Here is a 14,282-nt window from a genome sequence, read left to right on the forward strand (position 1 = left end):
ATATAAATGTAACCAACTTGAAATGGAGAAAAATATGTTTTGTACCTCATTTGTAGATGTTGGTATGGAGGGGCTTTCGCTGTTTTATTTTTTACTTGAGTGTTTATCTTAGATTTCCAAGTTATAAGCTTCCCCACCTCCAGCGACAAAGATTTATTAACTTAGGGAATACTCAAGAAAGCATAAATAAATCTGCTAGCAATATCAGAGTGTAGATTTTCATCTTAAGATGTTAGCCAGGTAACAATATGTGTGAGCCTTGCTCCTGTGATCCTGTGGTTGATGTGTCCTAGTGAATGCTTAGTGCTCACAGTTCAGTGTCAAGATTGCCATGTTATAAAGTGAGGTAATAGCTTTTTTTTTTTAAGACCCAAGTGGCCCTCTTTCAATATTTCCTCCCTTGTGGAGGAGTAATTGTGCAGCCTTTAGAATCAAGTAACTCTGTTAGAACTCTAACTCTACTACTCACTAAAGTGTAACCTTGGCAATTTGACCATTTAATTTCTGTATTTGCTAAATGAAGGTTTGAATCTAGTCTGTTAATTGTCAGGATTCTCCAGAGAAAAAATTAATAGGGTCTGTATGTATACAAACACAGAAATATATATTGAGGAATTGGATCATGTGATTATGGAGGCTGAGAAGTCCCAAGCTCTGCAGTTGGGAAGCTGGAGACCCAAGAGAGCTGATACAGAGCTCCAGTCTGACCTGTGAACCAGCAGAGCCCATGGGGTAGATTCCAGTCTGAAAGCTGACAGGTTCCAGACTTAAGAAGAACTGATGTTTTTCAGTCCCAGTCCAAAGGCCAGAAAGGACCACTGTCTTAGCTCAAGCAGTCACGCATGGCGAGTTCCCTCTTACTCCGCCTTTTTTATTCTATTCAGGTCTTCAGTTGAGTGGATGAGGCCCACCCACTGCAACTTTTCTCTCTCTACCGATTCAAGTGGTACTCTTATCCAGAAATACCCTCACAGACTCATACAGAATACTGTTGGGCCAAATGTTTGCATATCCTGTGGTCCAGTCAAGTTGATGCATCAGATTAATTATCAAACGTTCACCCCTTGTCAACTTGACACCCATATGTATCACCTTAAGACATACTTAATCTCCAAACAAAGATAATAACAAGGCCCAAATTCAACCTAATGTGATACAAGTATCCAGTGTACAACCAGAAACACACTAACTCCTTCCTCAAAAGAAGAGAGAATGTCCTTGAGTGATGTTCACTCTTCTTCATATCCTGTATCTTAAATAGTATGATACAGAATTAACGATACTTAAATACTTGATATGGTGTCAGTACATCTCATTTTACATAAGGGAACAGAAGAGGAAAGAAAACAAATGTATTGGCTTTACATACACACGTAACAAAATAAGGAGAAGCATTCATGACAGAGTTTTCATTTCTGTAATTGGTTGCATGATGGTAGTTGATATTTTCAACTATCTTCTTCTACTCCCCATTCTGTGTTCCCTTTGCAACAAGCACCTCAGCTGGTCATGGTTCTTTACCTGGTAGAGTAACCCAAACCATCAATCCTGAAGGTATGGACCATTGGTAGTCCTGCCTGGATTGATTTGTAGTTTTCCATTGACTTGAATGACAGGGCGTGGTAATGTTACAAGAGATGACCTGAAAGATCTATATGCCAGACACACTCTTCATTGTCTCCATTGTGGAGTAGTAGACCATGAAGTTGTTGGGAATAGTAACTGAGCCATAATAAGTACAAGAAAGTGTCAAAATCGTGCCTGAAAAAGTGAAAGTGCTTTATCAGTGTTCATTTCTTTTTCGTTTAATGTATCCGCCAGTATCCAGCCAAGTTTCCTATTTCAAAGCAAATGTGTTTATAGGTGATTGCTAAGGAAGATGAGGGGGATCTTTTATAATACATTTGTAAACTTTTAGAGTGGTAATGTTTAGCTAAAATAGATTTTTTTTTTTTTTTGAGCAGTGTTGTTTTAGATTGCTGCTTAGCAGCCGGTGTTCCTACAGCTGACCTCAAAAAACCTTGCAACTGGTGCAGTAGCTCCAAGCCCTGAGTAGGGGAGGCCTAGATCCAGGGTTAAAGCTGCCAAAATACAGTGCATTAAGTTTTGTTTTTTTTTGAATACTTAATGTTTTAATTGAAAACATTTTTCAATGCTTGCAGCTCCTTTGGGAACAGTGGAGTGTTGGAGGAATGCTCCAAAATGGCTTCATTATACCTGGGAAAAATATATTCCATTTCTAAATTTCAGGTTATCGTGTTGTTAGATAAGCAGCATGAAAAATGAGATTTTTTTTCTGACTTTTTTGATTCCAGGGTCGAGTAGTGGAAAATATCTCCAAGCGATGCGGTGGATTCCTGAGGAAGCTCAGCTTGCGAGGCTGTATTGGTGTTGGGGATTCCTCCCTGAAGTAAGTTGAATCTGCAGTGACTCACTCTGTCATGGCAGCTTGTAGCTGCCTTGTCACCAGCAAAAATATTATGTGCTCTTCTTCTGGTAAATTCTTTCTGTGAAAGAATTTGTATAGAGAACTAAAAGAACCATGACTTGGGAGTCAGCAGGCCTGGGTCAGAAATATGACTCTAGGACAAATTATTTCACCTCTCCAAGTGTCCACTCTCTTCTACAAAGTGAAGGCGCCTGTAGGTCCTGCATGAGAGTGTCATGGGTATCACGTAAAGCAATGTATATAGAGTGCCTGATGTGTAATAACATAATAGTTGACTCCGCTGTGCCTTTCTTCATTTGCTGATCTTCTAGTTTCATTCTCACAAGAGTGACTGTCTTTTTATATATTATACTACTAAAAATAATCCTTCCAAAAACTCCTTTAGCACACCTGGAATTTTGCTTACTCGTGATAGGATGTAATTATCCATTTGTACCCTATCCAAACAAATGGTTGCCCACCTCTTCCTGGATAGCCATTAGTTATTGGAACTGTTATCAATCCACTGTTAATGACATGTGCTTTTCTGAAGACAAGACATAATTAAAACCTTTATGTTCTTGGGAGTGGGGGGAACAAGATGGCAGAGGAGTAGAAGACCTAAATTACATCAGGTCCCAGGAATTCAGCTAGATAGTTATCAAACCATTCTGAACACCTACAAACTCAACAGGAGATTGAAGAGAAGAAGAGCAGCAATTCTACAAACAGAAAAGCGACGACTTTACAGAAAGTAGACATGTGGAGAGGTCAGTCTAAGGTGATATACAGGAAGATAGACTGTGGGGGGCGGGGGGACTGGCTCTTGGGAAATGAGAGAGCAGCAGAGCAGAAAATCAGAACTTTTAGAAGTCTGTTCCATTCAGGGTTGTCGCCCCAGTAGCTAAATGGGGGGTGGAGTCCTCGCTGAGACAGTGTGGTCTCAGGTCCCTCAGAGTCACAGAAAGACTGGGGGTCCCTGAGTATGGCAGAGCTCCCAGGTATCAGAGCAGAGAAGCTGGCTGCAGAGATGGAACCAAGGAGAGGGCTCTCAGCTCAGGGTTGCCATAAACCACGATCCACTTCACTTGAGCAACTACTCTTCAAGCAGGGATCCCACAAGCAGCAGATCCAGGGAGACCCACCTTCCCCTGGGAGGAGCAGCACGAGAGTGCACTGCGGGAATCTGCTGGATTTGGAGACTCCAAACGAGGCCTTGTGCCAGAGATAGAAATGCTTGGTTATAGGCCAGGTGAGCACATAGTGCGGCCAGAGACCAGGGAGACAGAAGTGATTGACTGCTTTTCTCTGGGGGCACACTGAGGAGTGGGGCCCTGAGCTCTCGGCTCCACTGGGTCAGAGACTGGGAGGCTGTCATCTTCATTCTTGTCCTCCAAAGCTATACAGAAAGCATTCAGGGAACAAAACCTACTGAGAGCACACCCAAGAATATTGCGTAGCCTGGCCCCTGGGAAAAGCTGTACAATTCCACCTCAGACAAAGACATTTGAGAATCACTGTAAAAGACCCCTCCCAAAGAAGATCAGCAAGAACATCTGGCCAAGGCTAAGTTTACTGATAAATGAGAACTGCAAAACTCCAGCACTAGGGGAATATAGCACATAGAATTCATGGCTTTTTCTCCATGATTCTCTAGTCTTTCAAAGTTAATTTTTAAAATTTTCTTTATTTTTTCTTTTTCTATTTTTATAAATTTTTCTTCTTTTCTATTTTAACCAATATCTTAACAATTCCTCTTTAAAAACCCTTTTTAATTTTCATTTTTACAGTCATATTCTATCCCTTCATTGTGTTTAACCTAATTTCTTTTTATATATACATTTTTCTTTCTTTAAATTTGTGGTATACAGTTTCAAATAACAGACCAAAATATACTCTAAATCTAGTGAATGACTTGGTTCTAGTCTCCTGCCTGATCACATTCTTTTTTTCTAAATGTTTTTTCAATGAACTTGATTCCTTTCTTGAAATATTTAATTTTCACCTTTATAAATCATATTCCATCCCTTCATCGTATTTACCCTTATTTTTGTATATATGTTTTTCTTTAACATTTTGGGAGGCAGTTTCTTCTAACAGACCAAAATACACACAAAATCTAGTGTTTGTTCTGTTCACCAACCTGATCATATTTTTGTTTTCCTTTCTTTTCTCCCTGGTTTTGGGTCTCTTCTGATTTCTTTAGTGTATATTTTTCTGAGGTTCTTGTTACCCTATTAGCGTTTGGTTTTATCATTCTTCTATTATTCTCTGGACGAAATGACAGAACAGAAAAACTCACCTCAAAAAAAGAGCAAGAGGAAGTACCAACTGCCAGGGACTTAATCAATGCGGACATTAGTAAGATGTTGGAATTAGAGTTCAGTATGATGATTATAAAGATAATAGCTGGGTTGAAAAAACCATAGAAGATACTAGAAAATCCCTTTCTGGAGAAATGAACTAAAATCTAACCAAGTTGAAATCAGGCTATTAATGAGGTACAGTAAAAAATGGAGGCTCTAACAGCTGGGATAAATGATACAGAAGAAAGAATTAGTGATACAGAAGACCAAATCATCGAGAATAAAGAAGCCAAGAAAAAGAGAAATAAACAATTACTGGATCACAAATGGAGAATTTGAGAGATAAGTGATACCATAAGATGAAACAATATTAGAATAATGGGATCCCAGAAAAAGAAGAAAGAGGAGCAGAAGGTATATCAGAGCAAATTATATTGGAGAACTTCCCTAATATGGGGAAAGAAACAGTTATCAAAATCCAGGAGGCACAGAGAATCCACCTCAAAATCAATAAAAATAAGTCAATAGCCCGTCATCTAATACTAAAACTTACAAGCCTCAGAGACAGAAATTTCTGGAAGCAGCTCTAGACAAGAAGTCTGTAACCTACAGTGGAGACATCATATTGGCAGCAAATCTAGCCACAGAGACCTGGTAGACCAGAAAGGACTGACATCACATATTCAGGACACTAAATGAGAAAAATATGCATCTAAGAATACTATATTCAGCTAGACTGTCATTGAAAATAGAAGGGGAGATAAAAAGCTTCCAGGACAAACAAAAACTAAAAGAATTTGTAAACACCAAACCAGCCCTACAGGAAATATTGAAAGGGGACATCTAAACAAAGAGAAAGCCTGAAAGTAACACCAGAAAGGAACAGAGACAGTATACAATAACAGTCATTTTACAGGCAATACAAAGGCACTAAACAAAACCCATCAATATGCTGTTTACAAGAAACTCATTTTAGACTCAGAGACACCTCCAGAATTAAAGTGACAGGGTGGAAAACAATTTACCATGCTAAAGGACATCAAAAGAAAGCTGGGGTGGCAATCCTTATATCAGACAAATTAGGTTTTAAACCAAAGACTATAATAAGAAATGAGGAAGGACACTATATCATACTTAAAGAGTCTGTCCAACAAGATCTAACAATTTTAAATATCTATGCCACTAACATGGGAGCAGCCAATTACGTAAGACAATTAACAAAATCAAAGAAACACATTGACAGTAATACAACCCCCTTACTGAAATGGGCAGATCTTTAAGCAAAGGATCAACAAGGAAATAAAGGCTTTAAATGACACACTGGACTAGATGGGCATCACAGATATATTTAGAACATTCCATCCCAAAGCAACAATACACATTCTACTCTAGTGCACAAGGAACATTCTCCAGAGTAGATCACATCCTGGGTCACAAATCAGGTCTTACCCAGTACCAATAGATTAGGATCATTTCCTGCATATTTTCAGACCATAGTGCTTTGAAACTAGAATTCAGTCACAAGAGGAAAGTTGGAAAGAATGCAAATACATGGATGCTAAAGAGCATCCTATAAAAGAATGAATGGGTCAACTAGAAAATGAATGAAGAATTTTTTAAAAGTTCATGGAAACAAATGAAAATGGAAACACAACTGCCAAAAATTCTTGGGACACAGCAAAGGCGGCCATGAGAAGAAAGTATATAGTGATACAAGCCTTTCTCAAGAAACAAGAAAGAGGGGATTCAGGGCGGTTGGGAGAGAATAAATGAAAAGGGATCAGGAGGGAGACAAACCATAAAAGACTCTGAGTCTCACAAAACAAACAGGCTTGCTGGGGGGTAGGGGAGTAGGGATATGGTGGCTGGGTTATGGACATTGGGGAGGGTATAGGCCATGGTGAGTATTTTGAAATGTGTAAGCCTGATGATTTACAGACCTGTAGCCCTGGGACAAATAACACAGTATATGTTAATTTTAAAAAAAAGAAAGAAACAAGAAAGGCCTCAGATACAAAACCTAACTCGACACCTAAAGAAATTGGAGAAAGAACAGCAAATATAGCCGAAACCCAGGAGGAGAAGAGAAATAATACAAATTAGAGCAGAAATTAATGAAATAGGAACCAAAAGAACAGTAGAAAGATCAACAAAATTAGGAGCTTGTTTTTTGAAAGAATTAATGAGATTGATAAACCCCTAGCCAGACTTACCAAAAAGAAAAGAGAAAGGGCCCAAATTAATGAAATCATGAATGAAAGAGGAGAGATCACAACCAACATCAAAGAAATAAAAACAGTTGTAAGAACATATTATGAGCAACTATACACCAGCGAATTGGACAATCTGGAAGAAATGGAGGCATTCCTAGAGACATATAAACTACCAAAACTGAATCAGGAAGAAATAGAAAACCTGAACAGACCCATAAGCAGTAAGGCGATTGAAGCAGTCATCAAAAATACCCCCCCCCCCCAAAAAAAAAGAGCTGAGGGCCAGACAGCTTCCCAGGGGAATTCTACCAAAAATCAAAGAAGAATTAATACTTATTCTCCTGAAACTGTTGCAAAAAATAGAAATGGAAGGAAAACTTCCAAACTCATTTCATGAGGCCAGCATTACCTTGATCGTAAAATCAGACAAAGACCGCATCAAAAAGGAGAATTACGTACCAATATCCCTGATGGACACAGATGCAAAAATGCTCACTAAACTACTAGCTAAAGGATCCAACAGTACATTAAAAGGATTATTCACCATGACCAAGTGGGATTCATTCCAGGGCTTCAAGTTTGTTTCAACATCGGCAAATCAATCCATGTGAGACAATACATTAATAAAATAAAGGATATGATACTCTCAATAGATGCTGAAAAAGCATTTTTGTTTCAACATCGGCAAATCAATCCATGTGAGACAATACATTAATAAAAGAAAGGATATGATACTCTCAATAGATGCTGAAAAAGCATTTGACAAAGTACAGCATCCTTTCTTAATCAAAACTCTTCAAAGTGTAGGGTTAGAGGGTACACATATCACTCAATATCGTAAAAGCTATCTATGAAACACCCACAGTGAATATCATTCTCGATGGAGAAAAACTGAGAGCTTTTCCCCTAAGGTCAGGAACATGGCAGGGCTATCCTCTATACCACTGCTATACAACGTAGTACTGGAAGTCCTAGCCTGTGCAGTCAGACAACAAAAAGAAACTAAAGGCATCCAAGTCAACAAGTCAAACTCTCACTCTTTGCAGATGATATGATACTTTATGTGGAAAACCCAAAAGACTCCACTCCAAATCTGCTAGAACTTATACAGGAATTCAGTAAAGTGTCAGGATGTAAAATCATTACACAAAAATCAGTTGTATTTCTATACACGAGCAACAAGAGAGAAGAAAGAGAAATTAAGGAATCATCCCATTTATATTTGCACCCAAAACCGTAAGATACCTAGGGATAAACCTAACCAAAAAGGCAAGGAATCTGGACTCAGAAAACTATAAAATACTCATGAAAGAAATTGAGGAAGGGGGAGAGTCAAGATGGTAGAGAAGTAGCAGACTGAGATGACATCAGGTCACAGGAGTTCAGCCAGATAGTTATCAAACCATTCCAAACATCTACAAACCCAACAGGAGATCGAAGAGAAGGAGAGCAGCAATTCTAAAAACAGAAAATTGACCACTTTCTGAAAGGTAGGATGTGCGGAGAAGTGAATCCAAAGCGACAGGAAGATAGAATGCGGAGAGGAGGGGCCGGCTCCTAGCAACCAGTGGAGCAACAGAGCACAAAATCTGAACTTTTAGAAGTCTGCTCCACTGAGGGACATCGCTCCAGATGCTAAGTGGGGGTCCCTTCACAGGGACACTGTGGTCTCGGGTTCTGCAGGGTGACAGAAGGATCAGGGGTGTCGGAGTGTAGCAGAGCTCTCAGGTTTCAGAGCCAGAAAGCTGACTACAGAGATGGAGCCGAGGAGTGAGTTCTTAGCTCTGGGTTACCTTAAACTGTGATCTGCAGCACAGTCGCCCCTCTTTGAGCAGGGACCCCGCAAATGGCAGATCCAGACAGACCCACCTTCCTCTGCCAGAAGAGCAGAGTGGCAGGATCTGCTGGGTTTGGAGACTCCAAACGGGGCTGTGTGCCAGAGACAGAAATGTTCGGTCACAGGCCCGGTGAGCTCAGAGCGCGGCTGGAGACTAGGGAGACAGGAGTGATTGAGTGCTTTCTCTGAAGGTGAACTGAGGAGTGGGGCCCAACCTCTTGGCTCCTCTGGGCTGGAGATTGGGAGGCCGCCATTTTCATTCCAGTCCTCCAGAACTCTACAAAAAGCATTCAGGGAACAAAACCTCCCAAGAGTGAAACCGAGCAGATTACTTAGTCCAGACCCTGGCAAGTGTGGCGCAATTCCGGCTCAGGCAAAGACATTTGAGAATCATTACAACAGGCCCCTCCCACCAGAAGATCAGCAAGAAATCCAGCCAAGACCAAGCTCACTGACCAAGGAGAACAGCAGAATTCCAAGGAAGGGAAAGCAAAGCATGGAATTCATGGCTTTCTCCCCATGGTTCTTTCTTTTAGTCTTGCAAAATTAATTAAATTTTTAATTTTCTTTCTTATTCTAATTTCTTTAACTTTTCCTCTTTCAATGTTTTTCAACTAGTTTATCTTAACAATACCTTTCTTTAAAAAGAATCTTTTAAAATCCTCATTATTAGAGTCATATTTTATCCTTCATTGTATCTAACTTTAATTTTTGTATACATATAGGGTTTTTTCTTCTAAAAAATTTTGGGATACAATTTCTTCTAATAGATGAAAATATACCCTAAATCTAGCACAGGACTTTGTTCTAGTCTCCAGCCTGAGGAAATTCTCTCCACTTTCTTATTCTTTTCTTTTTCTAACCAATTCATCAATTCCTTTTTTAGAATTTTTTTAAATTTTCATCTTTACAGTCATATTCTATTCCTTCATCATGTTTACCCTTGTTTTTCTATATATGTTTTTCTTTTTTTAAATTTTTGGAAGGTAGTTTCTTCTAAGAGAACAAAATTACACCCAAAATTAGTGGGTGGCTATGTTCTATTCATCAGTCTAATATATATATATATATATTTTTTTTTTTTTAATTTCTTTTTACCACGTTCCGCCCCCCCCCCCCCCCCATTTAGGGTCTCTTCTGATTTGGTTAGCGTACATTTTTCTGGGGTCTTTGCCACTCTTTCAGTATTTTATTATCTCATTCATATATTCTTATCTGGATAAAATGACAAGGTAGAAAAGCTCACCATAATAAAAGAACAAGAAGCAGTACTGAAGGCTAGGGACCTAATCAATGCAGACATTGGTAATATTTCAGATCTAGAGTTCAGAATGATGATTCTCAAGGTGCCAGCTGGGTTCCAAAAAGGCATGGAAGATATAGAGAAACCCTGTCTGGAGAAATAAAAGAACTAAAATCTACCAAGCTGAAATAAAAAAAGCTATTAATGAGGTACAATAAAAAATGGAGGCTCTTACTGGTAGGATAAATGAGGCAGAAGAGAGAATTAGTGATATAGAAGACCAAATGATTGAGAATAAAGAAGCTGAGCAAAAGAGAGACAAACAACTACTGGACCACGAAGGGAGAATTCAAGAGAAAAGTGATACCATAAGACGAAAAATATTAGAATAATTGTATTCTATAAATTATTGTAGAGAATTTCCCTAATATGGCAAAGGGAATAAGCATCAAAATCCAGGAGGCACCGAGAACCCCCCTCAAAATCAATAAAAATAGGTCCACACTCCATTATCTAATAGTGAAACTTACAAGCTTAGTGACAAAGAGAAATTCCTGAAAGCAGCCTGGGACAAGAAGTCTAACATACAATGGTAAAAATATTAGATTGGCAGCAGACTTATCCACAGAGACCTGTCAGGCCAGAAAGAACTGGCATGATATATTCAGAGCACTAAATGAGAAAAACATGCAGCCAAGAATACTATATCCAGCTAGGCTATTATTGAAAATAGGAAAGATAAAAAGCCTCCAGGACAAACAAAAACAGAAAGAATTTGTAAACACCAAACCAGCCCTACAGGAAATATTGAAAGGGGTCCTCTAAGCAAAGAGAAAGGCTTAAAGTTGTGGACCGGAAAGGAACAGAGACAACGTACAGTAACAATCACCACAGAGGCAATACAGTGCACTAAATTCAGTAATTACCCTGAATGTAAATGAGCTAAATGCCCCAATGAAAAGACACAGGGTATCAGAATGGATAAAAAAACAAAACCCATCTATATGCGGTCTGCAAGAAACTCATTTCAGACCCAAAGACACCTCCAGATTTAAAGTGAGGGAGTGGAAAACAATTCACCATGCTAAAGGACATCAAAAGAAAGCTGAGGTGGCAATCCTTATATCAGATAAATTAGATTTTAAACCAAAGACTATAATAAGAGATGAGGAAGGACACTATAACATACTCAAAGGGTCTGTCCAACAAGAAGATCTAACAATTTTAAATATCTATGCTCCTAACATGGGAGCAACCAACTCTATAAACCAATTAATAGCAAAATCAAAGAAACACAACAATACAACACAATAATAGTAGGGGACTTTAACACCCACTTCACTAAAATGGACAGATCATCTAAGAAAAAGATCAACAAGGAAATAAAGGCCGTAAATGACACACTGGACCAGATGGAGATCACAGATATATTCAGAACATTCCATCCCAAAGCAACAATACACATTCTTCTCTAGTGCACATGGAACATTCTCCAGAATAGATCACATCCTGGGTCACAAATCAGGTCTCACCCGGTACCAAAAGACTGGGATCATGCCCTGCATATTTTCAGACCACAATGCTCTGAAGCTAAAACTCAATCATGAGAGGAAAGTTGGAAAGAATGCAAATACATGGAGGCTAAAGAGCATCCTTCTAAAGATTGAATGGGTCAACCAGGAAATTAAAGAAGAATTGAAAAAAATCCTGGAAACAAATGGTAATGAAAACACAACTGTTCAAAATCTCTGGGACACAGAAAAGGCAGTCCTGAGAGGAAAGTATATAGCGATACAAGCCTTTCTCATAAAATAAGAAAGGTCTCAAGTACACAACCTAACCCTACACCTATAGGAGCTGAAGAACAACAAAGAAAGCCTAAACCCCCACAGGAGAAGAGAAATAATAAAGATCAGAGGAGAAGTCAATGAAACAGAAACCAAAAAAACAGTAGAACAAATCAACAAAACTAGGAGCTTGTTCTTTGAAAGAATTAATAAGATTGACAAACCCCTGACCAGACTTATCAAAAAGAAAAGAGAAAGGACCCAAATTAATGAAATCATGAATGAAAGAGATCACAACCAACACCAAAGAAACACAAACAATTGTAAGAACATATGATCAAGTATATGCCAGCAAATTGGACAATCTGGAAGATATTGAAGCATTCCTAGAGACATACAAACTACCAAAATTGAACCAGGAAGAAATAGAAAACCTGAACAAACCCATAACCAGTAAGGAGATTGAAGCAGTCATCAAAAATATCCCAAAACATGAGAGCCAGTGCCAGATGGCTTTCCAGGGGAATTCTACCAAACATTTAAAGAAGAATTAATACCTGTTCTCCTGAAACTGTTGCAAAAAATAGAAATGGAAGGAAAACTTCCAAACTCATTTTATGAGGCCAGCAGTACCTTGATCCCAAAACCAAAGACCCCATAAAAAAAAAAGAGTTACAGACCAGTATCCTTGATGAACACAGATGCAAAAATGCTCACCAAACTACTAGCTAAGGGATTCAGCAGTACATTAAAAAGATTATTCACCACAACCAAGTGGGATTCATTCCAGGGCTTCAAGGTTGGTTCAACATCTGCAAATCAATCAGTGTGAGACAATACATTAATAAAAGAAAGAACAAGAACCATATGATACTCTCAATAGATGCTGAAAAAGCATTTGACAAAGTACAGCATCCTTTCTTGATCAAAACTCTTCAAAGTGTAGGGATAGAGGGTACATTCCTACATATCATCAAAGCCATCTATGAAAAACCCACAGAAATTATCATTCTCAGTGGGGAAAAACTGAGAGCTTTTCCTTGAAGGTCAGGAACATGGCAGGGCTGTCCACTACCAACACTGCTATTCAACATAGTACTAGAAGTCCTAGCCTCAGCAATCAGACAACAAAAAGAAATTAAAGGCATCCAGATCAGCAAAAAAGAAGTCAAACTATCACTCTTTGCAGATGATATGATACTTTATGTGGAAAACCCAAAAGATTCTACTCCAAATCTGCTAGAACTGGTATAGGAATTCAGTAAAGTGTCAGGATATAAAATCAATGCACAGAAATCAGTTGCATTTCTATACACCAACAGCAAGACAGAAGAAAGAGAAGTTAAGGAGTCAATCCCATTTACATTTGCACTCAAAACCATAAGATACCTGGGAATAAACCTAACCAAAGAGGCAAAGAATCTGGTCTCAGAAAACTGTAAAGTACTCATGAAATTGAGGAAGACACAAAGAAATGGAAAATCATCCCATGCTCATGGATTAGAAGAACAAATATTGTGAAAATGTCTATGCTACCTAAAGCAATGTGCATGTTTAATGCAATCCCTATCAAAATACCATCAATTTTTTTTCAAAGAAATGGAACAAATAATCCTAAAATTTATATGCGACCAGAAAAGACCCTTAATAGCCAGAGGAATGTTGAAAAAGAAAGCCAAAGTTGGAGGCATCACAGTTCCAGACTTCAAGCTCTATTACAAAGCTGTCATCATCAAGACAGTATGGTACTGGCACAAAAACAGTCACATAGATCAATGGAACAGAATAAAAAGCCCAGAAATAGACCCTCAACTCTATGGTCAACTAATCTTCGTTAAAGCAGAAAAGAATGTCCAGTGGAAAAAAGACAGTCTCTTCAACAAATGGCATTGGGAAAATTGGACAGCCGCATGCAGAAAAATGAAACTAGACCATTTCCTTACACCACACACAAAAATAGACTCAAAGTGGACAAAGGACCTCAATGTGAGAAAGGAATCCATCAAAATCCTTGAGGAGAACACAGGCAGAAACTTCTTTGACCTCAGCCACGGCAATTTCTTCCTAGAAACATCTCCAAAGGCAAGGGAAGCAAGGGCAAAATTGAACTATTGGGACTTCATCAAGATCAAAAGCTTTTGCACAGCAAATGAAACAGTCAACAAAACCAAAAGACAACCGACAGAATGGAAGAAGATATTTGCAAATGCCATATCAGATAAAGGGCTGGTATCCAAAGTCTATTAAAAAATTTATCAAACTCAACATCCAAGGAACAAATAATCTATCAAAAAATGGGCAGAAGACATGAACAGACATTTCTGCAAAGATGACATCCAAATGACCAACAGACACATGAAGAAGTGCTCCACATCACTCAGCATCAGGGAAGTATAAATCAAAAACCTCAACAAGATATCACTTCACGCCAGTCAGAATGGCTAAAATTAACAAGTCAGGAATTGACA

General features: G+C 38.6%; 1 protein-coding gene across 3 annotated transcripts in view; it reads left to right on the forward strand.

The window, feature by feature from the left end:
- FBXL2 (F-box and leucine rich repeat protein 2) overlaps nt 1–14,282 on the forward strand; it is a 140,879-nt gene that overhangs the window by 80,259 nt on the left and 46,338 nt on the right. For all 3 annotated transcript variants that reach the window (XM_046001458.1, XM_046001459.1, XM_046001460.1), the window contains one exon: nt 2,316–2,410. In XM_046001458.1, coding sequence (XP_045857414.1) covers nt 2,316–2,410 — 95 coding nt within the window. The remainder of the gene's footprint in view (nt 1–2,315; nt 2,411–14,282) is intronic.

This window comes from Meles meles, chromosome 4 (genome assembly GCF_922984935.1).
Source record: "Meles meles chromosome 4, mMelMel3.1 paternal haplotype, whole genome shotgun sequence".
NCBI classification, from domain to species: Eukaryota; Metazoa; Chordata; class Mammalia; order Carnivora; family Mustelidae; genus Meles; species Meles meles.